The sequence below is a fragment of the Austrofundulus limnaeus genome, unplaced genomic scaffold, assembly GCF_001266775.1.
Source record: "Austrofundulus limnaeus strain Quisiro unplaced genomic scaffold, Austrofundulus_limnaeus-1.0 Scaffold135, whole genome shotgun sequence".
NCBI lineage: Eukaryota > Metazoa > Chordata > Actinopteri > Cyprinodontiformes > Rivulidae > Austrofundulus > Austrofundulus limnaeus.
The window spans coordinates 303,530-316,961 of NW_013952537.1; the positions used below are offsets into that span (position 1 = coordinate 303,530).

At 39.0% G+C, this 13,432-nt stretch overlaps 2 protein-coding genes across 2 annotated transcripts in view; both read right to left on the minus strand.

Annotated features, from left to right (window-relative positions):
• Window positions 1-5,374, minus strand: part of gpr108 (G protein-coupled receptor 108) — a 12,992-nt gene extending 7,618 nt beyond the window's left edge. The window contains exons 1-7 of the mRNA XM_014015829.1: window positions 4,749-5,374; window positions 4,482-4,595; window positions 1,346-1,396; window positions 1,031-1,131; window positions 877-947; window positions 617-759; window positions 477-539 (exon numbers count right to left, since the gene is read on the minus strand). Of these exons, the coding sequence (XP_013871283.1) occupies window positions 477-539; window positions 617-759; window positions 877-947; window positions 1,031-1,131; window positions 1,346-1,396; window positions 4,482-4,595; window positions 4,749-4,844 (639 nt within the window). The 5' untranslated portion in view covers window positions 4,845-5,374. The remainder of the gene's footprint in view (window positions 1-476; window positions 540-616; window positions 760-876; window positions 948-1,030; window positions 1,132-1,345; window positions 1,397-4,481; window positions 4,596-4,748) is intronic.
• Window positions 5,375-5,942: 568 nt separating this feature from the next.
• LOC106522702 (pyrin) lies at window positions 5,943-9,471 on the minus strand. The gene is made up of 4 exons (XM_014015830.1): window positions 9,366-9,471; window positions 9,203-9,279; window positions 6,343-6,613; window positions 5,943-6,253 (listed from the first exon to the last, which is right to left on the minus strand). The coding sequence occupies exons 3-4, from the start codon at window positions 6,602-6,604 to the stop codon at window positions 6,093-6,095; spliced, it is 423 nt and encodes a 140-aa protein (XP_013871284.1). The 5' UTR covers window positions 6,605-6,613; window positions 9,203-9,279; window positions 9,366-9,471; the 3' UTR covers window positions 5,943-6,092.
• Between the last annotated feature and the right edge of the window lie 3,961 nt (window positions 9,472-13,432).

Sequence of the window (13,432 nt, forward strand, 5' to 3'; positions counted from 1 at the left end):
CGCTAGCGCTGAGCTAACACATTTAGTATCAGCACTATCGCAAAGGCTAACAGGCTAAGCTGAGGTTCTTCTTCCATGAAGCAGCTCTGTTGTCCTCCATCTATATTTTCAGTTACAGGCTGAGTCATTTCTACCTTCTCCTCTCTGTCAACGCTCTCTGGTTTCATTTAAAAGAGTCGATCGTCAGATATTGTCCAAGATTAACCTTCAGGGTGGACATAGCTCGCTAGCAGCCTCGCACCAATCCTATCCAAGTCTTCATTTACCCAGAATGTTTTGCGTGTAAATAAAATGGCCACATCCATGTAATCTCTTTTTAAACTTTTAGTTTAAAAATGATAAAAACTAAACAGTCTACAGTATTTTTACAGTCTTTATTTTACAGTTAAAATATGTTTATCAAATAAAGTCTAATGTTACAACTAATCATGGAACCCTTTAATAACAAATCTAATAGTTAAGAACAGTGCACTTACACTGAAGTTGTAAAAGCCATTTCCTTTGTCCAAAGCTAAAGTCAGCTTAGTATCTTCGTCCAGCTATAAGAAAATACAGTTAGAAAACTGATTTCAAGAGAAGTTCACAATAAACATCCAGTTGCACAAATGCAGCTTACAGGATATTCTTTCGCCTTCTCTTTTTTAACTTCCCTTTCTGGGGTTTGCTTTTCTTCTGTCCGAGCTTCTTTCTTCTGTTCCTCAGACTCTTTTGACTTTTTGTCTTTGTTATTAGCAGAACTCTCTCTAACTTTCCTCTGGACTGAAAAACACAAGTATAAAAACCAACACCAAGTTAAATCTCTGTCTGTTTAAACCATTTACATCTATTGCTCTGCTGCATGCTTTTGAGAAAGTGTAAAGTGTGAACAACACTAACTTTTATTTGCTTCTTCCGTCACATTTGCAAACAAGATGTTGTCTTGAACACCCCTTGTCGTCACACTGACACTACACGTACAAATGATACAGTCAACCATCACAAAAGGCATTGTCAAAAATGCAAAAGCATGTTGAAGTTAAAATATACACACCTCGGTTTCATGACATCAATAACAAAAAAAATGAGYGGCTCATCGTGTTCGTTATTGGTTGTGTTCTGCATTTTGAGTGGGCAAGGTTCGGTCACCTCTGCCTACAAAGATACAACAAAGGGTCACACCATCACATCTGAAAATAACTAAATCAACATTGTATTACCACAAATCTCATCAAGGAGTTTAAACTATTAAAAGCATTTTAACACAATTTATCTTAAATGTTTTGATAGAAAGCATATTAACTAATTCAAAAGGGCTCTAAAATGTTGTGTATAATTTACTGACCTAAATATAACAAAATATACTTACAGTGTAGGACAACATGCCACTGACACGTGACCTGGACAGGCTAAAACCAACCTAAAAGCAGAAATATTGATGGTGAACCAGCAAAACACATCCACAGCTGAATGTACCACCACAGAGTTCCTACACTAAATGAAAACAAGCAGTTGGTAACACCAGGAAGAAAGGCTGCACAAATTTTGGAAAAYCTGCAATGTGCAATAACAGTGCTTAATATTGCAAGATGATGATATGACTTGCAAACAAATATAAAGGTATATCTTTCTACTCTGGGTTCAGAGCAAAAACAACAACAAAAATTAAGAATTTCCATTCCAGCATGAATTTTTTAATCCATCCAGAAGAGATCCATCCACTTGACCAAATACGTGAAGGGCTTCATTTGATTGGTGAAATACTTCAAGCTACTGTCCGTCCGTCCATCCGTTTTCTGCCGCTTATCCGGGATCGGGTCGCGGGGGCAACAGCCTAAGCAGAGAGACCCAGACTTCCCTCTCCCCAGCCACTTGGGCCAGCTCGTCCGGGGGGATCCCAAGGCGTTCCCAGGCCAGCCGAGAAACGTAGTCCCTCCAGCGTGTCCTGGTCTTCCTCTGGGCCTCCTCCCAGTGGGACATGCCCGGAACACCTCACCAGGGAGGCATCCAGGAGGCATCCTAACCAGATGYCCGAGCCACCTCAACTGACTCCTCTCGACGTGGAGGAGCAGCGGCTCTACTCTGAGTCCCTCCTGGATGACTGAGCATCTCACCCTCTCTCTAAGAGAGAGCCCAGACACCCTGTGGAGGAAAATTATTTCAGCCGCTTGTATCTGTGATCTCGTTCTTTCAGTCACTACCCAAAGTTCCACACTACCAGTTTCCGGCTCAAGACTATGGTCTCGGATTTGGAGGCACTGATCCTCATCCCGGCCGCTTCATACTTGGCTGTGAACTGCTCCAGTGAGAGCTGGAGATCATGATCTGATGAAGCCAATAGGACCACATCATCCACAAAAAGCTGAGATGTGATCCTAAGTTCACCAAAACAGATCCCCTCAACACCTTGGCTGCTCCTAGAAATTCTGTCCATAAAACTTATGAACAGAATCTGTGACAAAGAGCAACCTTGGCAGAATCCAACCCTCACCAGAAACGAGTCCGACTTACTACCGGCAATGCGGACCAAGCTGTGGCACCAGTCATACAGGGACCAAACAGCCCATATCAATGGGTCTGGTACCCCATACTCCGGAAGTACCCCCCACAGGAGTCCCCGAGGGACACGGTCGAATGCCTTCTCCAAGTCCACAATGTAGACAGGTTGGGTGAACTCCCATGCACCCTCCAGGACCCTGCTGAGGGTGTAGAGCTCAAGCTACTTTCTGAGTTACAAAACACATAAATGCAGAGTTTTGAGCCAACCATTTATTGCAGTTTATTCAGTTTTTTTGCAATATGCATATTACACAGGCTGTTATCTACATTGTGCAGCCCTACCAGGAACCTAGCATCATCAGGAACTACATAGAGTGAGACTCTTTTTTTCTGCAATTATGACAAGTTTCCATTCTTCTTGGAAAGCTTTCCATGAGATTTTTAAGTGATTTTGTGCCCATTCATTCTGTAGAGAATTTACAGCAGGAGGTCAGGCACTGATGCTGGATGAAAAGGTCTGGTCCTGATGGGGTTAAGGACAGGACAGTGGGCCAGTCAAGTTCATTCACATAACCATGTTTTTATGGTCCTTCCTCATGCACTGGAGGCTAGTCAACGAGGTGTATTAGCTTGAGGTGGCACTAATAATTCAGAAGACTGACCCCTGTGGTACAAGTGTGACACTAGATTGAAAGGGTTGCGGGCTGTCAGTGTAATCAATTTATCATGTCTACCATTTATTTCTGTGTAAAATTGCATATAAAAATTATTCTCATTKGCCAGCTTACGCCTTCATCACTCATTGCAGATGTGTGGACCTTGACAACATGTTTTTGCCTAATAGGATAATACATACCGACAAGCGTTTCTATCAAAAGGCTGTCAATAACAAATCGAGTTTCATTGTTGTGYTAACCTAAATTTAACACGGTTACAACTTTCAGCCTCACCAGCTAACAATAATGCCTGTTAAGTTGTCCTTGCCCAGAACAAAGCGGCCACTCTCTGACCAAGAAAGTTCACAATAGTGCCTCTAGCCAAAACACCTCACTGAGCACAGTCATGCTAGGATGGAAAGGGGCATCCCATGAAGTGTTGCCTCAATCTTGGAAGCATAATCTTGTAATGGATCTAATGCTTTTATGTTTAAACTAGTTATTTATGACATCCTTTAATTACCTAGGTTTTCATGACATGCTGTTCATCTGCAGTCAGAATGATTAAAGTCAGAAAAAGATTTGCTAACAACAGTCATTCTTAGATATTGTGTTTATCTTTGTGTTTTCCATTGAACTTGTATCAAATCTTGCTAAGATGACATAATGGTGTTTATATAAGGCCTCTCGAGACACAGTGAGTAGTGTGGAGAGACAGTGACCGAGAGAAGCAGAGGCACAGAGACAGGCCAGGTTCTCTGTGATCCTGTTGTTGCAATAAAACTCAGCTGATCATCCCACGGAGTACCTTCATTCTTGGACCATGCATTTCTGTCTTTGTTAAATAAATATTGCCATAACAATCTCTAACATCATTGGCATGCCWGGTATGCAGGCATCACCTGAGATCTGCATCATTGAAGAGACAACAGGAATAAACAAGACCTTGACTGAAAACCCTGAATTCAGCAATTACCAGGGGTGGCCAAATACTTTTATGCATGCATGTGTCAGCTTTGGTTAAAACCACCCATGCTGAATGAAGTGGCACCTGCAGATAGGCATCAATCGTAAACGCCTGTTTGAAAAGAACTGTGATGTCACCAAAAATTACACCTCTGTAACAAAAAATAGCGGTTGCAACCTTAAACGCTCAGAAATTTTGAAATCACAAAAAGGTAGCAAATGCATGAAAACATAGCAGACTTCCTGTATTTTAGTTCAGTATGCTGTATATACTTTTGTCTTAATTGCAAATTTCTTTAATAAAGTACACAACAAATAGTGCTCTATTTTGATTCACTTCCACCCAAACTTAAGTAATAAACATAAACAAACAAACAAACTTACTGGATACGGTGTGTAGTCCAACTTTTCGACCCACAACTCACTCAGGTTCACATCTAAAGTCCCATTGGCGTAGAAACCAAAGTTATTGAGGTCGACTACAAACCGTGTTTCATTCTGAAAAAAATAAAAAATACAAAGGGTAAGGCCAGGGCTGTATACTATAAAACAAACAAACGCAGCTATCGCTTTCATCACTGACACGTTTGGTGCTAGCCGCCTAGCTAATGTCGACATACCTACAACACAAGAAGCATCCCGTTAACTTACCTTCAGGCTGAGCCTGTGTATCCTCGCGTTGCACACAGACAGCAGCAATAAAAGTGAAACGCTGACCAGAAAGCATTTTATTTGTGCCGCAGCCATCACCAAACCTAACCTGCTAACATAAACTATTAGCGATGACAATCCTCCCCAGATAGCTAATCAACAAGCTGGCTAGCTATGGGCTCAAAGGCCAGATACAGTGACGATTCTATTTAAAATAGCTATAAATACATACGCAGAGACACCAATAACGTTAATTCTTGCTGAATTATAACCTCGTGTAGTAATGTTTCTGTATGTGTTCTTTCATCGCGAAAAGTAACAGCTAGCTTGTAGACGACGACAGCATTTTACTTCCTGGTTTGGATCAGTAGCGTAACGAGGCACAGACAGCAGCGTGAAGCGTCATCCAGAAAATACACTCGTTTTTTTCCACATCTGAGATGAGTCCTTGTCCGCTAAGGAGGACATTAGTTATAAAGCGCTATTATTTTTTAAAATACTCAATTATATATCACTTTTGTTTATGACTACGAGGCTTTAATGTCTACGTTGCAATAGCAGCTTGCAGCACGCGAAATGAGCCGAGATGTGATCACGTGATTCACATGTGACGTCGTCATCAGTAAACCCTCCACGTCCTCAATGCCTGCTATCATAATAGGCAAAGTTGCGTGGCTGACATCGAATTAAAGTGCAATTTAACAATGCTTGCATGTGCTTTAAAACATTTGTGATTACTAACTTAAACAATTTTAGGTTGCTACGTGATTTCCAACAGAAAATAATGCTAGTTTAATTTCATTGAAGTGTTGAAGGCACTTTATAGAACGACATGGAATTTATAAGACAGTATAAACGATAATCAAAATTTCATAATCCCTCAAACAGGAAGTGTGTTGATTTCAGCTTTGTTTATTTTAAACCAGCTGACAGAACAGCTGACCYAGCTACCAGGTGGGAATCAGTGCTCTGTGAGAGCAAAGTAAGTCAAAATGTGTTGGGTTGGGTAGAACTGTATTCTTTTACTTGTGTTCTCATATAATGATGTTATTTACAAAGCATGGACAAGACAGGAAAAGGACATGTAAAACTTAAATTGGAGTTCCTGCTCATTTCTGAACAGACTAGCATCTAKAATGCTTTTTACATACTGCAGCAAACAGGACATAAATGTGCTTTCTCATACAACAAGAATATGGTTTAAAAATATTTATTAAAACTTATGGAATTACAAATAGATCCAAAGTAAAAAGGTAATGAAAACTTTGACTAAATCCAGAGAAACATTTTTCTCACACAGTATCACCTTTTTAAAACCAGTTTCACTGCGTTCAATTAGTTAAATTAAGCTTTATGGATGTTTATGTTCCACGACCCGGTGGTGCTGCTGTTGAGCGTCGGAGCGATGACCACACTGCCCCCCTGAGCAGACACAGCAGCTGCAGCAGCAGGTGGAGAAGTCACAGCAGRGGTGCTGCAGCTGGACGATGCAGGCTTTACCTTTTCTGAAGATGCAAAAACAAAAATCAGGCAACAGTCAGACAAAAAGACAAACTACAGATGTGTAGGCCAGTCTAAAAAAAATCATATTCACCTACATAGTTTTTGTTTAACTTATCTGCCAAATCATTGTTGCACTGCTTTCTCAGGATCTCAACAGTGATTTTCACTGCCAGGTCTTCACCGTAGCTCTCGATCATCCTCGTCACAGTCCTCGTCCGGGTGGCGTTCTCCAGATAAGACTTAGGAACTGGTCTGCAATCCTTAAGGACTTTCTGTGTCAAGTACCACTTAAATGTTTCAAAGTCGTCTTGACGCACATCCTCCAGAACGTTGAGGAGCAGCTCTGAGGCCATGTCTGTTCACTGAGGAGAAAAAAAAAAGGATTTTCCTTTTAACACCCCACTGATAGGATACGTCACTGCTTTTTGACAAACTGAAATATGAAAATTGATGCCACTTTGAAATATGAGCAATAATCTCCTTTTTTTAWATTAAAACACTAAAATAAAATGAAGCAACTAATGCATCTTGAAAGGTTCAATCAGAACACTTTTGCCTTTTTTTTAATTCACCCAGCAAATTAGAACTTGTTTTCTGGGATATGGATAAATCAATCAAGTGTATGATATTGGACTCTAAATATTCTCTCAGACAAACTTAAATGTTAGAAATTTCTTTGAATAATCACCAAATAGAACAAGTTAAAGAAACTAAACTGCTGGGAGTAATTGATCAAGTAATAGACTCATATGATTGTAACTAAAATGAGCAGAAATATTCCAGTAATTTGATGTAATGCTTGTTTTATGTCTCCTGGAAAAAGAAAAATAAGTACAGTCTATAGTTTTGTGTCACCTTACTGTTCAATTTGGATAAACTGCAGATAGTTCAGAACAAAGCTGAAGGAGTAGCACTTAGTTGTGATTTTAGAACTTTGTTAACTTCATGCATCAAAGCCTGTCATGGATGAAGGTCAATGCCAAACTTGTATGCAGTCTTCCTTCATTATTACACAAAATTTGACAAGATTTTACAAGAACCATGTGGCATTTTCTCACCGTTATAACTCTAAAAGACTTGTTTTGACCAACAAGCCTCTGTTGTACCATTACACGTTCTCTGCCCAGAACTAATGCACTGAGAAATACGGTATGTATAGTCATTTTTTACTGCAATACGTTGCCTTCAAAATTAACGTTTATTGTAACAGAGTTCCTTTAAATCAAGACTAAAAACCCACTTTAGAGTTGCCTTTGATTAATATAAGTGGAACATTGATCAACATATTTGATGTGTATTTGTTTGATGATTTTAATTATGCATTTGACAAAATACAATGTTTATTGCTTGTTTCATAATTGGTGACTGTATTATGTTTTTATTATGCAAAGCACTTTGAACTGCCTTGTTGCTGAAATGTGCTATAGAAATAAACTTCATGACATATTTAAAAACTATCTAATATATTATATTGAAATAATATTTAATTGAATGATGAATTAGGATTTGAATGGTCAGTTACGATGGGAAATTGACTGTTTTGTTAATATTATTTGGAATTACAGTATGTAGACATAATTTGCTTATAAATGGTTATATATGGTTATTTTGCCTTTTTTATAGTTGAGTTGGGAGTTGAAGCTGTATTGTTATGAAGTATGATCCATCCATCCATCCATCCATCCATCCATCCATCCATCCATCCATCCATCCATCCGGTTTTTCTCCATGGCAGCAGGTGACCATAAGTCATCTGTTTGCATTTTAGACATAAATGAATATATTTGCATTTCTGCATTTTACGGATGGAGTAGCTGATAGCTGATAGAGTAGCTGCAGAGTAAAACACAAGATCAATTTGTTTATTTTAGAGATTAGGGACACTGTAAGTTCAACAATGCAGTGTGCTATTATATATTAGTTCTATTATCTACACTAGAGGAGCCCAAAGTGGGGCCCGCGGGCCAAATTTGGCCCGCCAAGCCATTTGATTTGGCCCACCAACAGTTGCCAAAGTTACAAGGTTGTAAGCTGTTATCCTATGTAGAAACACAGTATTTCCATTGGTCAAATGACTGTATGAAAGGGCTGAAGGTAGCTTTCATTCATGGTGCTGACTTTATCTTTGATTTATTAGGATTAAACATGAAACATGAAATGACAACAAGAAATATTTAGATCAGATTTAACCACACATGTAGATTTGCACACTTTATAAGGCCACAAAAACTCACATTTTATCAATTTATAAAATGTCCCATGAGCCTTTGCTACTTGTGCGTATGGCAGACTTTCTCCAAGAGCACAGACTAAAACAAAAGAGGGCCATTRCACAGCTTAATCGTTAAAAATAAAGGACTTTACTTTAAAAAGTATTTGTATTTCATGTATTATATGACTGCATTTGGCCCRCAGCCCTGGTTAGATTTTCATTTTGGCCCTCTCAGGGAAAATGTTTGGGCACCCCTGATCTACACTATGGATAAAACCAGTTGTTAAAAGGTATCTTTGCCACATGGTCCCTCTCTGTGATGTGAGGGCTTCTACAAACAAACAAACAAACAAACAAACAAACAAACAAACAAACAAACAAACAAACAAACAAACAAACAAACAAACAAACAAACAAACAAACGTTTTTCCACCACAGGATTAAGAAACACAAGATGAAGCTGCAGAAAGATGCATTTATTTGATCAAAGCTGTGAGGGACAGCAGACAGAGTACAAAAGAGCTTAAAAATAATTAAAAAGGAAAAAAGAAGCTCCAACAGCGTATAAATCCGTTATTAAAGGGTTAAAGATGAGCCACACACCTGGACGCGGATGTGCAGCTGAGCCGACACTTTTACGCACAATAAAAAGACGCATCTGACAATCAGCTTACTAATATGATGAGCAGAGACAAAGAGCACAAAGTTAGAAATAAAACCAACTTTGTGTTTTACGCACCTCAGCTCAGATGTCTGATGCAATGACAGCGGGAAGCAGCTTCACATCCAAGTTTCACAAGTTTTCCCTTTTTTTCCCTGTTAAATCCAAAGTAAAACTAAGTGACCGCAGAAAAACAGCGGTGCAGATAAGTTAACAACTGACTAATAACCTGATAACTTACTGGAAAGGAAATGGCGAATTCTTCTTTCTTTGCCTCACTTTCGATTCAATCTGCAGAACAGGAAGTGAGTGAGAAACAGCGGCGACCTGATGATTGAAGAGCGGGCACTGCTGCACCTCCCCAGTGAGGAAAACAGCCATTGGCTGTCCTAAAAGTCAATAAGTTACTGGATGACGTTATTAGTCTACCTAATTTGCATATTTAGACAGTTGCGTTTATTGTGATCTTAGGCTGTGATGTTGAAACAAAAAGTCAGTAGGCCTATGCACCTATAAATGAAATAATTTCAATCAGAAACAAATATATTTCACTGTAACAAGCACTACAATGAAATTAGTTGTTCCCTGGTTGTGTCAGGTTAGGGTAATAAAAGAAAGGTGTAAAACGTATTTTCAAAAATAAAATTAAATAAACAATTGTAGTGGAAATTATTTATCAATGAAGTGAGACAAAACCTTTTAAATAAAGTCGAGAGAGTCAACCCTTTGTCAATTTATTTCCGAGCGCTCAGTGTCAAGCCGAGCCCAGAACACGGTAATCAGTTATTTACATCAACAGACACATTATTACATTCAGAGGTCACAAGTTCACCTGGTCCCCAACAAGGTTAAGCGGAACCAGCCCTAACAGATGTTTTCTGATTTTAGCTGATAAACAAAACAAGTTGTAGAAAAAAGAGCAAATAAAAATTAATAATAAAATAACAATTTTGTCGGATATTTATTGCACAGCTGATCTCAAATTTACCTGTAATTTATGAAAAATGCATCTAGTTTAGCCAAAAAAAAGTTAAAATGGTCTGCCACAGGCCCCAGGTGAAATCTGATTGGCTCCCTGAAATGCCCCTGTTCTGTCACTCATCTGTCCTTTGCAAGGGCGATGTTGGTGGATGCAGTTCCATGTTTGATTGGTTTTATTTAGCTGTAATATTGCATGTACATACACATCTAGTACATTCATTATTAGTACTTGGATAACACAAGAAAGTGAGAAACACTTATTTCCGTTGTGGTCCAAACACTAGTGGCAACAATGAGTCAAACAGGGCAGTCCAGCATGAATCAAGCTTACAAGGCTGTCTCTCAAATCATGGGCTGCATCCTCTTGTAGCCCACCTGGGCCATGTGGGTCATATCCTTCCCAGTCTGGGTAGGCTGCATAAAACTGCTGTGAAATAAGATGGTCTAGCCTTTGCTTGGTGTATGTTTGCATGACCTGTTAGAGCAGTGGTTCCCAAACTTTTCAGCTTTTGACCCACAAAATACCAGCAGCAGAGACCTGTGCCCCCAGGTGTTCTCGGTTGATAAACATTGTTTTCGCAAACAAGCGCATATAACATTATTTATTACATGATTTTTGTCCCTTCTAAGTACACTAACCTTGTTATTTTTTAACAACAAAGGCAACATTTTTGTTAGTTGTCATTTTTTTAGTGTAATTAATTCAGAAAATATTTTCAGGACCCCACCTTGATGTTTCAGGACCCCACTGTGGGTCCCGACCCCAACTTTGGGAACCACTACCACAGAGACTGTTTTCATATCAGACTTAAAACGACAAATAATTCACACCTCTTTTCACTGGAAGAATGGCTGCACAATTAAAATGGTACAAGTAAATAAATAGTACTAAAAAATATTAATTTGGTTTTAGCTCCAGTATCCGTATTTGTAGTTGCAGTTTTTAAGCATCTTATTGCAGCAGAAATTTCATCAGCTAAGCTGCTAAACTTACATTTAAAAACAAATTTTTCACTCTGTGATGAATTCCAAACTACAACAATTTGGCAAAAAAAAAAAAAAATTAAATTCCATCCCTTCATTTCTCTGTTTAGTTTGCTGTTGGTGCATTGAATCTTGGTATACCCTCGGCCGGGAAGGATGATGTATCCTTACGTTCCTCAGCCGCCCGAGTAGGAGCCTTTGAATTGGGACAGCACTCAGCACGGGGCAGTGATGTGCAGCCGACAAATGCACACTCATGACGATGGTACAGCCTTCTTAGGAAAATTTGAACAATCCTGCAGAAAAAGTCCTTCAACTGATAAATGATGGCTGGATTTTCTCACATTCCGTGTGTTTGAGAGTATTTTCTATGTTCAGTAAAAAAAATGCATGTAAACAATGGTAAGGAGAATTTACAGCACAAGCTTTTGTGTTTGTACATGTGTTACTGGTTAAATGTATGCACCTGATCGAAACTGGGGATTTGTGTGCAAGTACATGGCCCCTTTATGAATATTGTGGCTCCTTGATTGCTCCTTACTCAGAAAAATCCYAAATCTGTCACTGATTACTAAAWGAAAAAAAAATAAAGAAATGCATTTATTCTTCCATTAAGTTGATAAAATAATTTAGTAAAAAACAGGTGAAGACCATAATAACCTATTGGAAACACGAAAAGATAAGGTAAAAAAAACAAACAAACTGTGTAGACATGCCTCACATAGGCAAAACATTAATTATGCAAAAACACCCATAGGTCAAACATCTGACAAAAACATAATCCAAGAAAAAATAAAATTATCAGGTTCACCCTTAAAACCAAAAATTAGTCACAAAAAGAAAAGATAGACAGACAAACAGAGCTAGCACAATTGTTCAGTGAATAATAGTAATCAAAAACAAACTAATATAGCCTTTGTCAAATAATGTAAATAAACCCAAAATTCAAAATTAAAGGCTTTTCCACATGTGAGGCCTAAAATGACAGAAAAACTTTGTCGCAGAGAACAAAAGGCTTTTTTTTCCCAGACAATAAAAATTAAAAAGGATTATAGAAAAAGCTTCTACACTTGTTATCAAACATTCTTTAAAATAATGCCAGATATTTTGTTCAACATATACTTGTCAAAGTTCATATTTCAGATCAGCCATTGTCTTGTTTCTTTTTTTCCGTATCTTTTACCGTTCATGCAATAAAAAATGAAAGAAAGAACAAGTTTCTTTTACAGAACATATGAGAGCGTGTGTGTGAGTTTACTCATCTTTATATGGGCGGGCTGGCTGGCCGTCTGACTCCATCCGTGCCCACTCTTCCCCCAGAAACCTGGGGGAAATTGGCTGAACAACAGAATCAACCTAGATCCATAGTTATAACTCGTGCCCAGTGCACTACCGTATGCAACTTCCTTATACTGAAAATTGGGCGGCCGCCTTTTAAAAAATGACTTTTAGCCTACTGTGTCTCCTCAACAGAAACAAAAACGGAAAATTACATTTTCCCTCAACAGTCTAATCATGTCTAAACTGCCTACACTCACCAAGACAAATGTCCTCTTGGCTACTTCAAAACAGAAAGCTAAACTCCCTGTTTTGACTCAATTTGGAATAAAACGCTCCCGAAATCTACCTCGGCTAAAATCAACAACCGCAGAAGCGACCAGACGAGCGTCTAACAATTAGAATTTCAGTGTGTGGTGGGCCGAAAATAGCCGTAGCTTTTTGCATAAGGTGCTAATGAAAATATTAGCTCACCGTGTTTCTGTCACAGACAGGTTCTTTTCAGCACCAGTCCCAAAGGTCACCCACAGGAGCCGAAGTAAGGACAGATCACAACCTGGACAAGATCAGCAGAAGAAGACAGGTCAGCTTTCTCAGAAGCTGAAAAAACAAAAGCCTTCTTTTCTCATTGTCCAGTGGTCATCCGAAAAAGTCGGTCACTGCGGGCAAACTCCGGTCCTTGGAGCTCCGATAACGACAACGCCAAAAATTGTGGTGGCATGATTTACCAAGAATGCAGAAACACATTGGAATAAATGCACAGAAAGTCTGCATGTATGGTCGTCAAATGATTTAATTTGAGCAACAACAGAGCAGAAGTCAATCAGAGAAGTCTGTCAAGTTGTGGATGGCTTGCCAGCGCAGAGCAGCCAATAATATAACATCTTGTAACATGCTTACAACCAGTCACCAACTGTGAACCATCTAACCAATGACAGGGCTGTCAGCCTGGAAACACCTTATCAAAATAAAAGAGGTCATGCATTGCTGGAGTCTTGAAGTCTGGGCTGATAGATTAAAACAGCCAAAACTAGTTATCATGAGATATGATTACTGGACAGTGTC